The sequence below is a fragment of the Gekko japonicus genome, unplaced genomic scaffold (assembly GCF_001447785.1).
Source record: "Gekko japonicus isolate JY-2015 unplaced genomic scaffold, Gekko_japonicus_V1.1 scaffold962, whole genome shotgun sequence".
Taxonomy (NCBI): Eukaryota; Metazoa; Chordata; class Lepidosauria; order Squamata; family Gekkonidae; genus Gekko; species Gekko japonicus.
The window spans coordinates 92008-108101 of NW_015163116.1; the positions used below are offsets into that span (position 1 = coordinate 92008).

At 43.1% G+C, this 16094-nt stretch overlaps 1 protein-coding gene across 1 annotated transcript in view; it reads right to left on the bottom strand.

Annotated features, from left to right (window-relative positions):
• Positions 1-457: 457 nt before the first annotated feature.
• The window catches only part of ANKFN1 (ankyrin repeat and fibronectin type III domain containing 1), a 168621-nt gene continuing 152984 nt past the window's right edge, over positions 458-16094 (bottom strand). The window contains exons 15-17 of the mRNA XM_015406849.1: positions 12428-12594; positions 4828-5047; positions 458-1257 (exon numbers count right to left, since the gene is read on the bottom strand). Coding sequence (XP_015262335.1) covers positions 458-1257; positions 4828-5047; positions 12428-12594 — 1187 coding nt within the window. The remainder of the gene's footprint in view (positions 1258-4827; positions 5048-12427; positions 12595-16094) is intronic.

Here is a 16094-nt window from a genome sequence, read left to right on the forward strand (position 1 = left end):
TTGCTTGCCCCCAGTGTACAAATTAGACTATATGCAGTTCTTGATATTAGGAAGAAGAGCTATTGAAAACAACAACAAAGTTGTTTTTTGGCCTGGGCTTACAAATGTCAGTAAACTGGCATTTTAAGAGCTTACATTACTGGGGGTCTTTAGGGAACTATTTCAGGGCCCCCCCAACCCTTTTCTATGAAGAAGATGCAGAACTATCAGCTCAGCTCTATTAATATCAAAGAAGAATCTTTAACAGTCAGGGTCAGGCACCCTGTGTTTGCATCATAGAAACCCATAGATAGATAAGGTCTGATCTTCAGTTGGTGAAGACAAGAACTGGGAACACTGAATGCAAAGGTTGCTTTTGGAAAGAAAACACAAGAAACTATGACCCTCTGTTTGTCATACTTGCAGTCACAGTTGGAGGGCAGGCTTGAGGAGCAGAGTTACTGTCCCACATATACCCCTATAGATTGCTACTAAATACTTCAGTGAAGCTAGAGTTGGATGGATCTTCTGGAACCATCTCCTGCCCTGTGGGACTGTGTAAATCCTCATTTTCCACTGCCTGGTTACGCAATGCCCAGGATTTACCATCTTCACTGGGCAGCGAAGTCTTGTAAGGCTCAACGAATATCCTGCGGACATTCGGCCTCAGCTCCTGATACTTGCCTTTCCCTTCTTCTGGAAGGCTTGAAGCGTGAGGTAAGAAAGTGCTGCGGGGACAATCAATTGAGATGCTGATCTGCTCACCAGAAGCAGACTCTTGTGAGAACTCCATGGCTCGCGTGAGATGTGGTGTATACACACCCTCAGAGAGAGAGATAGACTGGCTCTCACTATGCACACGCAACCACCGGTGGTGTCGGCTGAAGTAGCTGTAGTGCTGATGTTTCCCATGTTTTTTCTTGCCTAAGAAGTTCAAGGTTTGTCTCGAGCCAGGAGTCTTTTCAGTGCTTTTTGGTGAAAGCCCTCCAATTGACAGACTTTGCATGGATTCAGAGGATTGCTCAACTTCTGTCTCTAAAGTGGCGCCTCCTCCTCTGGGGTTTTGCTTTGGCGTCAGGCAAGGTTTGATGTCAAGGACCTGGAGAACATCTGGGGCACTACCACTCAGGCAGCTAACTGCCTGCTGGGATATGTCCTGTGAGGATGAATAAACCAAATCCAGCTCTCTGGGACTCAAGGCGTCACTAGAGTCGTAGTCACTGTCAGTTGGGAGGAATACTTCAGAACAACCTTCTTCATCTGAGTACGGCTGGGAATCTGCAAACAAAGGATAAGACTGATTAACCTTGAGCAGGCTTAAATGAAGGTTAAACTGATTGACCATGGGCAGGCTCAGGGTTGGTTCCAGATTTAGGAGAGCCCTGGGCAGGGAGTGCCTAGGGGCACCCTCTCCACCTCTGACCACACCACAAGGACCACAGCTCTTGCCTTCCTTCCTTCCAGCCTACCCATCTACCTGTGTGTTCTTCCTTCCGCTGCCTGTTTGTGAGCCTTTGCAGTGACTATGCATCCTTTCTTCAATGATGTTGGGTGTAATCATCAGTAGGAACACCACCAATGTGCCTGCTAGGAACATCACCATTGTACACCCCCTGCAAACCCTTCCTGGCAGCGTGTGGTTGGGGGTTCTGTTGCAGTATGCCCTGCCAGAAACCCTGGACCATGGCAGCTGCCCTATCTCAGGGTATGCTGGCGCCAGCCCTAGGGCAGGCTGCAAAGCTGAGTGCCACTCTAACAGTGCCATATGAAGCAGAGTCACACCCTTCTAAGCCCAGTGACATCAGTGGGCTTTGAACGGCACAAAACTGTTTTGGATGGCACTATAACTTCTGTATCTGAACAGAAGATCTCTGTCATTGATGACTGTTACATGAGGACACTGGGGATTTAAGACAATGCCCTTCATTGAAAGTTAAAACCATTTCCTATTATTGGCAGACTGGGAAATTTGGAAAGTGGTTGAGAAAATTATAAGCTTTTGAGAAGACAGAAATAATACAGCAGTAGCAGTTTCTCAGATGGAGGGATGAGAGGATTTCCCCCATTCCATTGCTTTCTTGTTCCATGATTTTGTTCTTCCACTGCTTCTGAATTCTGATTTAGACTTGGAACACTTCCAAAATTAATTCTAGAACTGAAGTATGAGCTGTTCAACACAACTTCTAGTTTCTTCAGTAGCTTCACATTGAAGCTATTAAAAATTTGTGTACATAGACACTCCTGCACCAGTTAAAACCCAACATAAAATAACACATCTCAATAAACTGTATATACAATCACAGCAAGATTACTTTTTTCATATTTTATTGAGCATGTTATCATTGATAAAGGGTATGCTGTGGGGAGAGACAAATTTATGGAACAAACTGAAGTTGTGGTGATAGGGAGGGGGGAATGGAACATTTTTAATGTATTAGGTTTCCACTTCAGAAATAAGGCTGAGTAATTCAGAATCCAGGGAGCAATTTGGTTGGTGGGAATTTTAGCAGCACACAGGGCAAAAATTGTCCAATGCATTAATGGATAGTTATGCTTTGCTTATATTAGAATTATGGTCAGTATAAAATTTTCTTTGAAATCTTAATGGAGTAGATGATATATTACTATTGGTATTAAGCTGGATCTCATGTTTTATTTTCCCTTAAAGTTAACATCAACAGGTTGATATATTGCCAGCTAATATAGTATCTGATATTAAATGACAGATTGGTTTGATTTTGTATAATTTGAATTAATCTATATTTTGGAAATTCTATCCATCTATTACTCAAACCAAACAGCTGTTTGAGTTAAGAGCAGAAAGCAGGGGATTAAACCCCTGCTTTCTGCTCTTCATGAACCGCCACAAAACACACCAAAATTTGTGAAAGTTCATGGCAGTTCTTAAGTTTGCGAACATTGCTTCATGAACCACGAACCAGCCAAAATTCATTACAAACTTTAGGAGATCAGGAGCCACTATATCTCCTAAGCTCTCCATGGAGTCTATAGGACAAAGTTGTACTCCTTCTATAGTACTCCTTCTATAGTGAGAAGCAACATCCCATATATAGCAGTAAACTTCCCAACCAGTATCATCTCCATTTTATCTGGATTCAGTTTCAGCTTATTCTTCCTCTTCTGGTTGACTACATAATTTAAATGGAGAGGACCATGAGCAGCATATGAATGGCACCCTATGGGACATATCTAATATAAAGCATTGGATGCAAATTCTGAAGAGAAGGAGTTCATGGAAGTAGCTCTTCTCTGCCCTACAGCAATTCTCTTGCAACCTTGAAAAGCTACTGCAGGGGACCCTCTGGAACATCTTGTATGGGAGGAGTACACACACAAAAAAGGGAGAATCAGTTAAAATTGACCTTCTCTCTGTTTCCCCCCAACCCTAAGCAGCAGCCTTGCAGGTGTGTGTGTGTACGTGCAGGCAGAGTGGGTAGATGGTGGGAGGTAGGGATGTCAGCCTCCAGGTGGGATCTCAGGATCCCCTGGAATTACAGCTCATATTCAGACTACAGAGGTCAGATCTCCTGGAGAAAACGGATGCTTTGGAGGGTGAACTATATGGCATTGTACCCCACTGAGGCTCCTATCATCCTCAGGCTCCATCCTCCAATCTCCAGGAGTTTCCCAACCTGGAGCTGGCAACCCTACCCTCCCATCCTCTGCAGGTGGCCAAGGGGGGCCTGGCAACCCTAATCTGAACTTTGTTGAACCTGTGGGTACTTTGAAATTTTGAGAAAGGGTATTGAGTACCACTACAAAATGGCTGCCATGGGAGCATTTCCCTAGCAGAATTAATACACACTGTAGCAAGCATCAGTACTTTACCTCTTCTCCTTCTTTGTCCCTTTTTTCCATTCCACCCAGTTGGTGCCAAATATGCCAAATACCAGAAAAACGAGTCCCATTATAATCCAGTACATTTTCAGGTGTGCTTGGCAACCAGGGACTTGAATGCAGGGGCCCCAAATTGAGCCCTTCTTTCTCCTTCCCCAAAGAAAACACACACAACATTTGACCGACAGAGCTTAAGCCAGACTTTCCTAGAGTATGTATGTGCAGTGGAAGAAGAAACCCTCCTATGGGGATCACAGGCAGGTGGAGGTTCTTCCCTCTCAGTGGACAAAGCCCACCTCAGGTCAGATGAAGTGCTGAAGTCCTAAAAAGGCAAAGGAGTAGCCTTTGGACTGGCTTCTCAGTTCTTTGGAAGGACTGGAGTCTAATTCCATGAGACGAGGAATGCATAATTTTGTAGGGAGGGGCTAACAGTGGGAAGGAGATAGGCTTACCAGTTGCCCGCCCGTGGAAGGTGATTTCTCTCCCCTGTGCTGCATCCCTCCACTTGCTTGATGGAGGAGCTGATGCCATGATGTCACTTCCAGGCAAACACCCAAAACTAACATCAGAGATTCCATAATGCTCTAGGAATTTCCCCAAATCAATATGGTCCCCTCAAGAAATTCACAGGCACTATGATGTCACAGGCACCATGATGTCACTTCTGGTTGCTTACTTGGAATTGACATCATGGTGCCAGAGCTGCCCCCCCCCACTCTAGACTTGGCACCCACATGCTCCTAGGGGTTGCCAGCACAGGGCTGGCAACTGTAGTAGGAGGGGAAGCATCCGGATGCCAGGAGACACATGGGCAGGTGTGTTTGTACCAATGGGCACCACATAAGGGATTGCTGGTGTAGCACAAAGACCACTTTGCAGTTGCTAGGCAGCTACAGCCTATGAACTCAATGTGTTTCGAGTGTACAGTGACTGGAGAATCATGTTTGGGGTTTGCTTCGACCCAAAATGGATGGAAAAGTCTTCTCTTACCACTCACGCCTTTTCTCCTGTGGGTCTCTGTCTCTGGTGAGGGTGGTGGGGACGGAAGACAATCGAGATGGGAGGATGTTGAACTTATCTTCTTTTGTAATTGTTCTTCAGACAGATCCACAATCTTCATTATCGGCAAGCCAGCCGCTGGCTGTTTATACCTTGCATACTGTAGAGCTTCGTTGATCCATCTCATTTCACGCCAAATCTCATCAATTTGCTGTGTGAGGAAGATGGCATGCAAAGCTTTAAAATACTTGGCTTTGTCTAAAGTTGCACCTTTAAATAGGTCACCAATCAAATCACAAGACAGAGGAAATGATGCCTGGCAGTTCTCGTACCCTGGGACTGGTAGTATATAGAAGGAAACCTGTCATGGACGGAGTTTGGCCTTCCCCGAATTGTAATTGTATTCTGAGGCATTAGCATTGTACCTCAACCACCAATTTTCTAGCTCAGATTGTGTTTGCCAACTCTGACTGCTGAGGAAGATTGCAGCTTTGCTTTCTGGTGATGGGGTTGGTTGAGGTGATTTATAAATTTCGAACATTGACATTTTCATAGCAGCAATAGGCTCTATGTGGTGCTGCCTGAGAAGAGACTGTTTTGATGCTGCAGCAGAACACAATAGCCTGTCTCCTCAAGGGATGGGCTCTCAATGTGTAACTGTGACCTGTATCTAATGACCTACTTTTGGTGAAGGAAAGCCACTCTGGGAAGGGGAAACTTGGAACAGGAAAGCAGTGTGTGGCAAGGGAAGGTGTGATTACCTACTGCCTTTTCAGTGCAACCCCTCCCCTTTTTCTCTGTGAGGGTACAGACACAGATTTGTGAGGCTAAACTAGTGTCTGAAACTTCACAAGGGAGGGAAATGGCTTACGGGGAGGGGGAGTTGCAGCTGAAAAGAAGCATGGGGGGAAATGGTTAAGTAAAAAGGTAAAGGTTCCCTTGCTCGAAAGCCAGTCGAATCTGACTCTAGGGTTGCGGTGCTCATCTCCGTTTCAAAGCCGAAGAGCCAGCGCTGTCCGAAGACGTTTCCGTGGTCATGTGGCCGGCATGACTAAACACCGAGGCGCACGGAACGCTGTTACCTTCCCGCCGAAGTGGTACCTATTTATCTACTTGCAATTTCTTGCTTTCGAACTGCTAGGTTGGCAGGAGCTGGAACTAGAGATGGGAGCTCCCTCCATCCTGCAGCACCCGGGTCTCGAACAGCTGAACTACTGACCTTCCACAGCCTGCAGTTCAGCGTCTTAACCACTTGAGCCACCGCAGCTCCTAATGGTTAAGTACCAAGTAAAAAAAAGGAGGCAGTACCAAACTAGGTACCATGCACACAAAAAGGGGCACTAAGAAAACAATATGGATAGGTATTAATGAAAGCCATTGCTTATGATGCCAAATTGCCATCTCTTATGACTGACATGTTCTGAGTAGTCTTTTTCAATGGTATTATTAAAAAAGATGAGGGAGAAAGTGCAAACTATCCTTCCTCCCACTGACAGGCTATGTCCCAATGTTGAAAAGAGCCCCTCATTTAAGAGATGAATAACAAGAGAAAAAAAAGATAATTAAACCTTGCTTCTTCATAATTTTTGTAGTACCTCTGAAGAAGAGCATGCCTGTACCTAAAATGTATTCAGACCTCAGGCACAGCAATCTGGAGTGCTCTAATCAATGCCAATTTTTTTTTTCTCTAGCTCCTTTTGGAAAATGCCCCTCTCCTGTGCTTGACAATGCCCCTCCCAATGCAGCTTTTTCAGCGAATGAAGGCCTTCCTTTTTAAGTACATTTAGTTCTGCCTTTGGGAGTATATTGCTCTGGTGGATCGGAATCTGTGCTAGATTCCTGTTGACTTCTCGAGTGATGATCACGGCTGTTAAAGTGTAGATGTCCTGCATCCTACATGCCTTAGAGACCACTTCTTCTCTTTATAAACTCAGAATTTATTCATTCATTCATCTGTTTTATGGCATTTATAATCCATCGCTCTGAAGAGGATTCAAGGACACTCTGGTAACAATACCACTTGAGCACCATCGTCATGGGAATATTCTGTGAACTCAATGGCAAACATGCAGGCATCCTCTGTTGCTGTCTCAGTGTTCTGCAATTCTCCTCCTTCGGAGATTTGCTGAGGATAAAGTCAGAACATACCTGGCACAAATAGAGGTGAATAAGAATGCAGATTTCCATCCCTATAAAGGATAAATTTCACACATAGTCCTGATTCAGGTTAGACCACATAGGGAAGGGGAGAGAAGGTTTAACCCTTCGGTTTGGTTTTGCTAGTCTTAACCAGATATCCTAACTAGCTATTCTTTTCATTTTAAAGGGGGGTGGAATGTCCTTTAGAAAAACTGTGTGCCCCCCCCCTTTAAAACACTAATATCCTCATGGGAAGCTCAGTTGCAATTAGCAAAAGTGAGCAGGGGTCAAAGGGTTAAATCCCATCCCCCCACACCCACCCTGTGACAGTGATCTGAATTAGGGCTGCTTGCAATTTGCCTTTTACAGATGAATACAGATTCATGATATTCATTATATCTGTTTGTCCCCTTGAGAAACAAACAAACAAACAAACAGTCTGATAAACATAGCTGTCAGCTCAGAAACCAATAGGAATACTAGGATGGAATGAGCACACCTATCCTACTCTGTGGAGTGAAGTTACAATGGATACAATTAATCCCTGAGTGACACTTTGCATTAAAAAAATATCTTGTACATACAGTGAGATAGCACCCACACAGATATGATGACCAGTAATGTATACAGGACAAGGACTGGGTCACCACTATGTTTGGGAAGCAAGACCCTCAGATCTCGAAAAGATGTTCTCTTTCCTTTGCATGTTTGAAATTGGATCCAAAATGTTCTTCTCATAAGTATTCTCAAACTCCTTACCCCATGCCCAGAGCTTTTTTTTTTGAGGTGGGGGGAATAGGTGCTGGAACTCTCAAGAGGGAAATGGGGTTTTCAGTCTGTATACTGAAAACTCATAAACTTTTAAACATTTTAAAAATAATTTTGTCAAAGAGGTTCTGGATCCCCCCCAGAAAAAAAGCCCTGCCCATGTCCATTCCTCATCATTATCTTCAAAAATAAAATAAAATAAAGAGAAATGTTTCAACAAAGGCGGGGAGCTTGTCTTTCTGCTGCAGCCTTACACATTTTGCCTGTCTATTTCAATCTCTGTTAGGTCTGGAAGACTCTGGATTATAAATACTTTGCCATAACTGTACCCTTTCCCCTCCCCCATTTATCAGCCCGATTCACCCAAATCTCAGTTTACACAACTGGTGTTTTGCTAGGTTGTCTCAATCTTGATGGCTTGGGTGAGGTTGCATGGCAGGTAGTTCCAGTGACAGATGGATGTGCCAACTGCACAGGCACAAAGGCAGCACATACACTGTAATATAGATGATTTTAATTGGCTCAAGGCCTGAGCATGGTGACCTGTGGGTGTACATAACCCAAGTGAACTGGTAACAGTGATCATGCATCAGGAGGAGCTACCTAGCCAAGTGCCATGGTGAATGCTGTTACTGTATTGATGCAAAATGCTACTCCATTTGAGTCGTGAGCAAACTGTCATGGCAATTGTATAGGGTGATCAACTTGATGCAAATAAAGTAAAGTGAAATGTCACCGAGTTTAGTTGTTGTTATTAAGTTCACAGCATGTCAATAAAGGATTGCAAGCCAGCAATTGTGAGAATTGGCTGTAAAATTTTCAGCTAAGCAAGTATTTAGTTCTAGGGTTAAGTATGAATATGAATTGGAGAAAGAAAGAAAGAAAGAAAGAAAGAAAGAAAGAAAGAAAGAAAGAAAGAAAGAAAGAGAGAGAGAGAGAAAGAGAGAGAGAAAGAGAGAGAGAAAGAGAGAAAGAGAGAGAGAGAAAGAGAGAAAGAGAAAGAGAGAGATTTTTGGTGGAGACTATTTCTCATGAATGCATTTTTACTTATCCTACTATTGGGTTGTGTTAATAAGAAAAAATCAAGTATCTAAATAAATAACATGGAGTCACCATGTCATGCCCCTTGAGTTTATAAAAACAGTACTAGTTCTTCTGATGGGATGATTATTCATAACAAGTTGTCCATCTTTCCATTTGTGACCTAGTCTAGCCTAGTATATTTAATCAAAATATTTGACCCTTCCATTCTGTTATGGACAGAGCTTTAAAGACACCTCTATGGGAATAGTCCTGTTGTATGAGCTATGCCTGTTAACACTGTCAGGCAGATTACTGTGTACATAAATTTCAACTTAATTGCAGTTTCAGCTTCAGATATCCAGCCTATGTCTAGCTTGGTCACTCCCGATCTCGAAATGCTTCTTTTTCTGATTGCCTACCAGCCTGTTTTAAACACAACATACCTTATCTACTATATTTAATTTTTTTAAAACTTTCTGGTTTCTCTCCAGTTACCATTTCAGAACAGCTTTTATGGACTCCTTCACTCTTTACAATGTTTGGTTTGTGTAGTGACTTCAGCACTGTCTTAGATCTGGGATCATACAAATGCTCTTGTGGTTTTGCGGTCATTCCTGAAGATTGCGGTATGTGGTGGGCTGAGACTTTTTTTTTTTTGCCAATAGGTGGAATACAGCTGGTTTCAATTTGAGAGGGAACCTGACAAGTCTAATACACTGTCACAATAATTCGGTACAAAACACGGTGGTTGAAAAGTCTGCTACATTTTTCATTGGATACAAACAGTCACAAAATCTACAGACCACGTGTCTCTCTTTCCCAAGAAGTTTAGACTGAGACCCTTTTGTGGAACTTCGTAAGGTATTCTTTCTTTGCCATGTTCCTATGTCCCTATAGATCATGTTCAGCAAAAGCCTGTATTCTGCGACCTTCTAGAGTGCATGCAAGCTTCCTAATCTCGTAAATATTGGACCAATTTCTGCATGTTGAGGTTGGGCTAAGTTATTTTTGGAATAATAACAAATTTGCATACAATCAGCTATGTGCCTCTCTTAACAGGTGTGACAATGGGAGATCTGAGGGCTTAGCTTCCCAGTATTTTTAAAAGGTACGCAAGTCTCCACAACGGCTGACTCAAAAGCCAAAACGTGTTGTTGGACATCATCAGACACATGCTTATATATGTAAGATGATTTGTAATGATGGATGTCATTCAGTATGTACAAGGCTTCATCTGGTCCCTTTTTGAAAACAAAAAGTTGAGTATAGGAATTATGAATCCATTCTGCATCATAAAAGAGCAGCCCATGCATGGTATGAGCCTGGGTCTTCCATACTGGATTTCTGAATGTCAGCTGTAGATATTAAGACTTTTTCACCTTGCTTCAAAAGTATTCTTTGCTTTTACTCTTAACAAGCCTCCAAAGGAGGGAAATTCCAGAGAGGCGGAGCAGGTACAGAGAATGCCTACGTTTGCCCTTGGTGATGTTCTCATGATGTTGGTGCACTGAACGTACCACTCACAGAGTGTTTTCAGTCTTTTCATTAAAGATAAGACTTTGCAGAGAAGTGCCCAGGGTATCCGAAGCATTAAAAGGCTATAACCATCATTGCAGAAGGTGACAGACTTTAGAGTACTAGAATAGTATACTCCTGAAGGCAGAACTGGAGGAATGTGCCAATGCATGTGATACAAAGACAGCAGCTTTTTTGTTTGTTTGTTTTGCTTTGTTAGTTGACGTTGATTGAGAAGAGGACAATTTAAGACAAAGAAGCAGGAGAGGGGAAAGTATTTTTTTCCATTAAAAAGAGATGGAAATCTTCCTTCCCATTGCAGCCCCCTATCTCACACCCGTTTCTGTGGGTCCTTGGACCTTCAGGAGTGGCTACAGTGGGAAACAGAATTGGCAAAGATCCAGTGCACAAACTCTGCTTGAACCAATTCATATTCAACACGGACGGTCATGCCTTAGATTCGTGTGCTGCTCTCTGCACAGATGACAATGTGGTAGGATATACTCATATAGGCATTGTGTGAGCTTAGTGGTAGGATGCCAGGCCAGTTCTCACTGATCTAAGCTTTGTTTGAACAGGCAAAAACAAATACAAGTGTTTCTTTATCAAAATATTTAACCATTTCTGGAGGCCATTTGGATGAAAGACTTGACTAGGATATACTGGCTTGAATTCAGTGAACCTCTGACATTTTACAAACTGGCTGTGTTGAACCTGTAACCATATGGGTAGACTGCCCCACATGAATACACCCATTGTAATTCCCTGGGTTTCTACACAGCTACAGAAGACAGCAAATTCTGGACTTAATCATGACATCTGACTTCCTCCATGTGGTTACAGCTACCCTTTAAGCTACTGGGCAATACCCACTTGTCTGACTCCAGTTTAGAGAGCTGTCTGTTGGTTGGCAAGCATGACATCTTGTATATGGAAAGTCCATGGGGCAGAAAGGCCATTCATAGCAAAAAGGAAAAAAAGGAGGAGGAGATTGTATTTATACCCTGCCCTTCACTCAGAGTCTCAGAGTGGCTTACAATCTCCTTCCCTTCCTCTCCCCACAACAGACACCTGTGAGGTAGGTGGGGCTGAGAGAGCTCTGAAAGAACTGCTCTGGAGAGAACAGCTCTGAGAGAACTGTGACTGACCCAAGGTCACCTAGCTGGCTGCAAGTGGAGAAGTGGGGAAATCAAACCTGGTTCTCCAGATTAGAGTCCACTGCTCTTATCCATTATACCCAACTGGCTCTGTGGGTGGTGAGGGTTACTCCAGTTTTACAAAGTCATCATGTAAACATATGAAGATGCCTTATTCTAAGGTGAGCCACTAGTCCATGTAGCTCAGTATGATCAGAAGCCCTCAGACTTTCCTTGAATTTTCTAGCAGAGGTAGAGGTTATAGGGACTGAACCTGAGACCGTCCACGTGCAAAAAATGTGCTCTAGGCCCAAGTTCAATGATTTGTACATAAATCTGTTGAGTTCCTTCCCACAGCTGGGATAAGTTCTTTGAGGAAACTGGAGGATCTTCCTAAATTCCCATCAGGACACAAACCCCATAGATCTGAATGGGAACTGTGCAAGAACATGTTTGTTCAATAAGGTGGCCCATGCAGAAAACATTCCTGGCTGGACCATATCCCTACCCTACCATGTCTGGTTTGTCTCTCATTCTGCCTCCTGAAGCTTTGCTGTCTAAAGTAGCTGCTTCACATTGCTTCATGGTATGACCACCTCTGTCAAAAGAAGCAGAGTGGTCTGGGGCATTCCCCCCCCCCAGTGTTGATTGACAGGAAGAAAAAAGTACTTTGACTTACAAGTACAAGGCTGATCCAGACTAAATTGCACCACACAGTTTTCGCTCATATTAGAAGGGGAATGGGATTTATAACCCAAGCTGACACATTTCTCTACAACACTCCAGTATAACTGTCATATGATTTTATCCATGAAATTCTCACAGAAAGCAAGCTACCATGGAGGGGGTGGTGGTGGAAGAGCTGCAGAGTGGCTATTTCATAAAACCCAAATTGTATTTTGACACTAAGCGTCTTTATGCTGCGTCTTGCCCAACAATTCTCCATTTAGGTTCCAAATTACAGCCCCTGCTAGAAATCACCTTTGACTAGTCAGAAAACAGACGCTTACCTGTATGTAATCTAGGACTTGCTGGTGTCTTTGTTTAGCAGCAGCGACTTCACTGTCTGAAATTGCTTCCCTTAGGGACTGCTGGGTGCTCAGAAAATCCAGCTCTATGACAGCAGAAAGGCGGCAATACAGACCAATAAATTTCTCCTTGTAACTGCAAAAATGAACTGCGGAGACAACAAAGCACAGAAGCGAGTGTGTTAGACGTGCAAGTCTCAGAAGCTGCTACCTTTTGGGGGAGCTGCATACAGAGCAGTTGCCATAGCTGTGGTGGAGCCAGAACACAAGAGTTACAAAATACAGATAGTCTCAGAGGTTAGTCTACTGCAAGCAAAACAAGCAAAAGAGAAGGCAATGAAACAGAAACAAATATCATAATATACAAGTATAGAACTGGTCGCTTTACACTTTACAGAGCACAAAGCTTGGATCTGGGATCCTCACGCATATGCTAAGCATCAGGTTGGGTTCCTGTACATTCACAGTTAATAACCGTCCAACATGACATATGAATGCAGCCTTTTGTTCTTATCTTGTATATATTTTGGGGTCCAAGATATTGAGCCTCCTGCATCAGACAAAGTGGGTTCTAGTCTCCCCCAAAATGTATACCACAATACATTTGTTAGACTTTAAAAAACTGGTAAAGGCGAGCTGAATTTTGCTGATGTAAAGAGTGTGCAAGCTTCAGATTTACACAGAAACCTTCCTACAAGATGAAATGATAAAGAGAGGGGGAGAACATAAGAAGAGCCTTGCTGTGTCAGACCAACGGCCCAGCAGTCTATTTCACACAGCCAAGTACACTGCAGGGCCAATAAACAGGGCACAGAGGCAAAGGCCCTCCTCTGATGTTGCTCCCTAGCACTTTGTTTCAGAATGTGTCACACCTGCATGTTTATCACTCGATATAACATCAAGTGAAGAACTGCATGTGTGGAATGCTCATCATAGCTTCAGTATGTCAGAGCTTTTCATTCCAAACACAGTGTTTCAACGGAGGTCATTCATATAGAAGGTAGATTAGTATGTGAAAGAACCTGAATTTGGTCTATGCTAAAATAAATCTATAGCTTCCATAAATGCACCTGATGCTTCTATATGAGCAACTACTGGGCACAATATATTGGTCAGTTGCACATATGATGTACAATAGACTCAACTCCAGATATGTGTGATGGTGAAATCACTCATGGTGTTGGTGGATCATCCTTCCATTCAGTATTGTTCCAGCTTAAGGAAGCTTCAATCAGTGACCATGGCTTAGGTTCACATGGTAACGCCCCTCCTACACATTCAATATCACTGCAGTTAGGAGCAAGATTTAAAATATTACTAACCAGGGGTCATTTCGTAGAAAAAGAGCTAGGGGAACTCATTAGCATAACTCATTAGCATATGCCACACCCCCTGACATCAGGGGCCCGGCGGTGGACCTGCAAGGCCAGCGGGAGTGCGAGGAAGCCCCGCCAAGGCCCTCCCTGGCCCCAGGCAGGCAGGGGTGGGGAGAGGCGGGGAGGAAGCAACTTACCCTCCCTCTTCTCCTGCCTCCTCCTGGTTGAATGAGGGCTGGAAGCGGGGTGGCCGGAAGCAGGGGGCGGGGCTTCGTCATGTGCCCCGCCCTCCTGCACCTCACCCGGGGGAACTGCGTTCCCCCCCGAAATGACCTCTGTTACTAACACTTCAAAGATATGTATTTTTAAAAAAACTCCCTTCCCATTGTTCCTGAAGTAACGCTCCATGCAGTTCAAAAATTCAGACTTCTAGAATATCTGCAGAAACGGACCTTTAAAAAACAAAACAAAACAAACCTCCACTGTTTTACCTAGTGCTGTTATTCTTTATTCTAATTAACCAATTGCTTTTTGGGTCATGGGGAGTAGAACTGAACTGGAAGGCACAAGAACTTGATTGAAAGTCTGCCTCTCTTTGTGTTCATGCCACTTTGTTCAGACAGCCTTTCCAGATGTGTAACCTTGTTTTGGGGGGGGGATGTTTTTTTCTCTTCACACTTCACTACCACTCAGCATCTCAAGCACTGTTCCAATTTCCATATAATGTACGGCAGTAGGGCTAGGGTTGTAATTCCTGGCAACTACTGCCTATATGTAATGGTTGAGGAAAGTCTGTTTCACTGTATCTGAAGAAGTATGCTTGCACATGAAAGCTTACACCTTGAATAAAACTTTGTTAGTTTTAAAGGTGCCACTGGACTCAAACTTTGTTCTGTGTAAAGGACAATTCAAGCAAATCCTTTGCTTGTGTTAGCTGGCGGACAGGAAGGGCTATAGATAGGATGGGGGGAGAAAGAGAGATAATGGCAATAGTTTGCTAAAGGCAATAGCTTTGTAGTCCTAAGCAAGGGGAAACAGAGGCAGAAGCATATATTTATATGCCAAACAAGATGAGATGCAAGAGATCAGGTTCTTGTCTGATTGTGAGAGAAATCACTGGCCTGTATCATACCATGTCTCTAAGCAAATTTGGAGCTTTCCTCCAACAAGTGATTTTTTTTACTCCTAAGGAAGATCCACTTAAGTCGGAGGAAATCTCCTTAGGCTGGAGCAAGGCTCTTAGGCTTAGGAACTTCATCCAAACATAGGATACTACCCACTGATTCAGGCTCTGAGATCTCTCCACATCTTTAAATTGATGTAAAATCAGGTGCAGCTTTCCCTGATACAAATCCCCCACATACCTGTCTTTATATATGAAAAAAAGACAGGTACCCTCCTGCTTCATATGTAAAAGCAGTAGTGATGAGAGTCTCTTAAAATGAAACTGGGCTGTATGGGCAAGGGGAGCTAAACCTTACTCCAAAGCTTGAAGCATTTTCTTCCAGGCTAAATTTCAACTCTGGAAGTTTGCCAGGTTGGAGAAAAAATGCTGAAAACAACTGAATTAAGAGAAGTAAGCCAGGAAAAGGGGGGAAGGATTTTGCTCCCCTGTTTTGCATGCTCTGTTTTTGTTTTTAAAAATACACACACACACACACACACACACACTGTATTTGAGGATCGGCGGGGGAGAGGAAAAATTCATTTCCACAACAATTCATGTCTCCTTGAGTCTGCTGTACAAGTGAAAATTTCAGCTGCTTATAGAACAGGGACATTTCTCTCATGTGCCTAAAATGTAGCAGAGAGGATCCTGTGGGTGAAGTGTATAATTTCTGAAAATTCCATTCCAGTTGGATGGAAAATCTAAAAGTTAACAGGTAAAAATTTGTTTTGTATTGAAACCAATGGGAATGAATTAACAAACAAAAAACAAAGACTCCCCAAAAGCATAAGTACAATAAAGAAACCTAATTTTAAAAATACAGAAGACAAAACCAAGCCAAAAAACTGGCCCTACATCCCTGTTTTCAGAGTGCTGAACATAGTATGAAAGAGGGATTGTGTATATTAACCTCACATTTACCTTTGACAAACATGTTTTGCAGGGTTTTATGTTGTTTCAAAAGCCCTGCAGAACCTGTTTGCCCGGAGACTTCAGCAGGTCCAACAAAATATGTGTGTGTTGCCTGGGAATTAAAGAGCTCTTAAATTACTTTCAACTCTCTTAAACTGTATTATTTACCTCTAACCTAAATAGGTCCTTAAGGAGGGCACTCTTCATATCCCTTTCTAGTAATAAAGTCTATTATAACATGAAACCAAGCCAG